General features: G+C 35.9%; 1 protein-coding gene across 2 annotated transcripts; it reads left to right on the plus strand.

The window, feature by feature from the left end:
• Window positions 1-413: 413 nt before the first annotated feature.
• LOC112728055 (protein TIC 56, chloroplastic) lies at window positions 414-5,307 on the plus strand. 2 transcript variants are annotated; one of them, XM_025778036.3, is made up of 6 exons: window positions 414-871; window positions 1,191-1,639; window positions 2,413-2,610; window positions 3,356-3,638; window positions 4,094-4,256; window positions 4,829-5,307. In XM_025778036.3, the coding sequence occupies exons 1-6, from the start codon at window positions 621-623 to the stop codon at window positions 5,003-5,005; spliced, it is 1,521 nt and encodes a 506-aa protein (XP_025633821.1). In that variant the 5' UTR covers window positions 414-620; the 3' UTR covers window positions 5,006-5,307. The 2 variants fall into 2 exon arrangements, with proteins under 2 accessions (XP_025633821.1, XP_072066279.1); XM_072210178.1 differs by having other exon boundaries at window positions 474-875; window positions 1,195-1,639.
• The last annotated feature ends 286 nt before the right edge of the window (window positions 5,308-5,593 follow it).

Here is a 5,593-nt window from a genome sequence, read left to right on the forward strand (position 1 = left end):
CTCTTAAAAATCTTAATATGTATTTTGAATTTAAAATATATAATAAAAATATTTTAATTATTTTTTATAATAAAAATATTATAATTATTTTTATAAAAAATATTAATTTAGATCAATTTAAAATTTAATTTATTAATTTTTTTTGGTCGAATCGATTTATTCGTCTAATTTTACTAAAAACAACATAGTTTAATCGGTTATTAAATTTTAGTTTGACTAATGCTGTATATGTTAAACATTAATTGATGGAATGATTGTGTCTAAAAAAAAGACATTTTTTCTTACGTGAGTGTCTCCCTTAAAATAAAAGGTTAATTATAATTTTTATTAAGCGTAAATTCTATTATTTTAATTAAAAAGTAATTAAATTCTTATTTTTTATTTATCTAATTTTTTTATTTTAAAAAATTTGATGTCGCTCCTTTTATTTTTTTCTCATCCAAAAATACATCTTAAATTTTATTTTCATCCAATCTTTTTCCTCACTCTCTCTCAGGTCTCGACTGCACTAGTTCACTTCACTCTGCGCTAATTCCATTTCTTCCATGGTACTTCCCAAATTTGTAACGTTGAAGTTGTAACATCAAATCAAACTTCTTCTTCTGATAATAATAATAATAATGGCTTCCATTAACAACTTCAACCCTTTCGGTGGCAACTGGTTCAACAAACCCCAAAACCCTCTCCCTGCTGTCAACTTCAACATCCTTGGATTCTTCGAACACAACGCCAACTCTCCGCCCTTCGCCGCCATTGGGCTCCCGAGGTTCTTCCGCAGAAGGCCCAAGAAGCCCAACAATGGAGAACCTGGCCACTTCACTCAGATGGCTCACCAGTTCTTCTGGGAATGCGAGAACATCCCTGATTACAGGCATCTTCCCTTACTCTTCTCATTCAATTTTCAAGATACTTCTCTCAATAGTGGCATTTTTGTTTGAATGTGTAGGAACATTTTGATTGTAACTTGCATTAAACCCTTGTAAAACTAACTTAGTTTAGTTCAGACAGCTTAGGGTTAAGTTAGAGGCATGTTTGGATGGAGATTATTTTGGCTGACTAATCTGTTTTTTATTTGTTTCAATAGCTGTCTCAAGGTGATTGTTTGATAACAGTTTAATTTTGTTAAATGATGGATGGTTTTAATTTTAGATTAATTTTGATTAAGTGTCATTGTTTGATAATATGTATAGGCACACTCCGGAAGTAGAAAAGATTCTAAAACAAGACGAGCTCAACCCCTACGTGGAGGAGAGGGAGAATCCCACTGAGGAAGAGATAAGGGAGAACGAGGAGTGGATTGAGAAGTTGAAGAATAGCCCTGTTATGAAGTTTCTCTTGAGAGCCGAGGAGATCAGGGACAAGATGAACGAGCTTGATTTGGAGGAGAACAAGAGACCTTACCACAAGGAGGATTGGGAGGTGTGGAAGGCAGTGCCGCATGTCACTGGCCCCGATGGGCGACCAATGCCTAGGAAGGCACTGAAGACCGATAGCGAGGCCGATGACAAGTTTTGGGACTTTGCGAGGCAGTTCTTCTTTGGGCTGTGGGGGTTCAGGCAGCGGCCTTACCCACCTGGGAGGCCTAGTGATGCTGCTCAGTCAATTGGGTACAAGAACCTTGAGAGGCGATACTATGATTGTAAGTTTTATAAAGTTTGGAACTTTTGTACTCTGTAGTGTAAAAAAGACTAAGAAGCTCTACATATCTTAGTTTTATTGCAAATCTTTGCATAATTAGTTATGAGTTCAGTTAAAAGAGGAGGATTGTGTTAGATAGTCAAAGATGTGTTAAAAAAGTTTGGCTTGTGAATAAGTGATGGTTGAATTGACTGGATTGAATAGCATTGATTGAAAGGTTCTGGGTTTTGTTTGTGTTTGTGAAATATTTGCTTATGCATGTATTCATATGTTTAGATCTAGGCAACTATCAATGATGTTGAAATAGCATTGAACCAAAACTTGGGTTTGGATAAGGTTCAGAGTATTGCTCTTGCTAGTGAAATATGTGATTGGACCTGCATGTGTTACAATATATAAGCTACTTGCCAACGAGGGTTTGGTAAATTGATTGGTAGGAATAGGTCTTTGGTTCAGTTCCAATTGTTGATCCCTTGTTAGGAAAACTCTGATTGTGGTTTACCTTGCCTTGGTTGTGGAAAAGTCTATCCACCTTATATGCTTTCGTTTTGGCGAAAAAGTGACAAGGACTATGTAAGATACTTGTCTGTGTTTTTTTCTTTGTTAATTGCTATGGAAAAAGGTTGGATGTGAATATAATGTTAACACTATTTTTGTTTGTTGAATGTTTCGTGATGCAACTCTAAACTTTGTACGTAATTATTTAATTGGTGTGTCAACTCATTGCTTCCATGTTGGTTGTTTGTTGTATTTTTTGTTTTCTATTTAATGTAGTTATCATGAGGAGTGGTGGATGGTACTATAAGGACCGGCTAGGTCGTACACGAGGGCCTCTGGAGTTAATTACGCTTAAAACTGCTTGGGGTGCTGGAATTATTGATAAGAACACTTTCATTTGGGGCGAAGATATGGATGAGTGGGCTCCAATCCACATGATTTATGGAATGGAGCGTGCAATTGCTACATGGGAAGGTCTGACAGTCTTGATCTTTATCCTTCTTTTATCTGATATATCCTTTACTCGTTTATTATGTAAATTGTAAAGTGAACAATCAGTATGTTTTATTTTTACCATTTCTGGGCATGCTAAGAAAGTAGCACCATGTGTTATGATGAATTTAGTGAAGTAGAAAGTGCAACACATATTCCTGCATGGTAAAGTATTTGCACTAGGAGAAAGATATCAGATTGATGTATATTATGATGTTGAACCTGTATGGGTATTTTAATCAGAGCACAAGAAATGACACTTGTGGTGACTTTTTCTCTCAGATATTCATACACAGAGAAAAACGAAAAAAAATTACGGTATTGGAGCAATTATTTTTCAACCTCTCTATCTTTGATGGTCTTATCGTCCCTCAGTTATTGGTGTCTTAAACTGAGAATATAAGGTTACTGTTATCCAAAACCATTTATGAATTTCAAACTTGTTTGCTTCAGGACCCTAAAGTAAGAGCTCTCACTTAAAACTAGCTCTTGCTAAAATTCTTGTCTTCTTGATAACTGTTTCTTAATACTTTACTGAAAGACCAGTAAAACTGATTTACTATTAGATTCTATCCTAGATTTTGTTGACTTATACTCCTAAAAAGGTTTCACTATCTAATTCAAGTGAACAATCTATTGAAGACAATCATGTGAATAATGATCACATTTTGCATCTAAAAAACAGGAAATGATTCTTGGTTTGTATTTTTCTTTTTTGTTTTTTCAGTTAGACTTGCTGCTTCAGCAACGGCTCTTCTCCACAAACTTCAGAAGGGCATACCGCCATGGGTTCCTCTCAAGGGATTTGAAAAGAAGACTTATAAGCAGCTTCAAGAAGAGGCTATAGAAAGCAAGAGACGTGATTTAGCGGTGTTAGAAGCTAATGACGGTGTTTGGCCAGGAGTTAGAATTCCAAGTCATGCCCTATTTCTTTGGGCTAGTGGCTCTGAACTCACCACTATTTTGGAAGAGGATCACATGCCCAACAAGTACATTCCTAGACATCTTAGGTATGCATATGCTGAGACCATGTGATTTAGGGTGCCTTCGTTTTTTATTTTGAAAGAAAAAAAAAGTGATTTTATAACTTGATTTTTATATATAGTCGTAAAAAGTAAAAACGGAATATTGATATTTCTTAGAAACTACTCTAGTTAGCTTTTTCGAAAATGCTGAAAATTTAAAGAAATATGGCAAAGGTTAAAAAAATTTTTCCCCTGTAAAAGAAATTGATTTTTTGGTCCAGAAAAGGCAAAAACAAATGAGCCTGTAAATAAGTGATGATGTAATATCTTTCTTCTTACTTGCTTTTGTCATAGATAATGCGAGAAACTTTACTATGTTCTCTATCAATTATAGATGGATATAGTAATCAATTCTTGGTTCGAACTAATTTGTGGCTAAATCTTGCCTCCCAAATTTGTCTTTTATTTGTTTGGTTACAATGGATAATTGTGTGAGACAGGTTGCAGTTGGCAAAAATTATTCCAGGTTTGAGGCCATGGGAAGTTCTGAGTATAGAACAAGCAATGGATCAAATAACATTTAATGGCCAGTGGTACCGTGAACCACTCGGCTCATTCCAGACTGGTCCGCCATACATCCAGCACTGGAATAAGGACATGATGGTATGCATCTTAATCCGAGCTTCTTGAGTCGCCAGTAATCTACATTGATGTATTTTCACTCTTTTCCCCACTATGATTATAGATTGATACCTGCCTTACCAAGTACAAACTTTGTGTGTTTCATATCATATCCTTTCTTGGTTAAGTAAAATATTTTCTTGCATAAATGTAACTTTTCCCTTTCTCTACCCTCATAGCTTGGAAGGTTGTTACCTCTATCCCTTCGCTGCATGATGCATCTTCAAAATCAACTATTCAAATATCCATAGAAAAGCATGTCAAACAAGAAAAAAAGGTCTTGGCATAATTCAATTATAATGATAACATTTATAATGAGGACTAAAAACAAAAGAAAGTAGAATATAATAAAAGGACCAAAACCAATACAAAATTTCATAGGGACTAAAATCAAAATGTTGGAACCCGTAGAATGCAAAATCACGGTTAGTTGCCTTTGTATGAACAATTACTGAATTACCTGACTGTGGTGATGTCTTGGTATCTCTATAGTCCTATTTTTGCAATAACTAGCTTCTACTCAAACGTGAGATATTTCGCTTTATTATTTGCAGAGGTTATATAAGATATTCGAAGATCTCAACGACGAGGTGTACGAAAACTTGGTGAGGAACCTCCCGGGATTTGATAAAATTGCAGAGAAGGTTCAGAGAGATTTTATTACAAGAATCAATAAACTGTTGGAGAAGAGAGAAGCGGAGAAAAGGCGGCGGCGGCAGCTTGGCAGATGAGCTGCAGTGGTCGCTTCTTGTCTCTTCTCTCACATGACATCGACATATTAATTTGAGAGATTCTGGTTAGGTCGTTAGCTAAAAACAATTCACTTGCCCAGTTCATGAATGAGAAGGCAAATATTGGGTGGAAAGGGAAATCAAAGTGTAAGTTGTCACCAGTTATTGTAGCTTCGGCTGAAACCTGAAATGATACTTTGGTACATTGATATGAGGCCATGCTCATTCTCTCTCTCTCTCCCTCATTTCTCTCTAAAATGTTATGTCTTAATATAGATGGTTGGTCAAGCCATTGCAAGTGATACACGAGAATGGTTCGTCTTAATTGAGAAATGCATAAACACCCAAATTAATTTCCAAAGAATTTTAGATCAGACAATTTGGTCTCTAATAAATTTTTATGCTGTCGTCGAACATATTGGTCCTTTTGTTGGCAACAGACCGAGTTGGTGTCATCAAGAATCGTGAGAAGCACAAGGGAAGTTTTGACACCATCCATGTCCAGGATGCTACTGGTTAGGAGTTTGCGACTGCATGGGGAATCTATTCATCATCGGCAAAGGAACAAAGCCTTGGTTGTTTCTTCCC

This window comes from Arachis hypogaea, chromosome 12 (assembly GCF_003086295.3).
Source record: "Arachis hypogaea cultivar Tifrunner chromosome 12, arahy.Tifrunner.gnm2.J5K5, whole genome shotgun sequence".
Classification (NCBI taxonomy): Eukaryota; Viridiplantae; Streptophyta; class Magnoliopsida; order Fabales; family Fabaceae; genus Arachis; species Arachis hypogaea.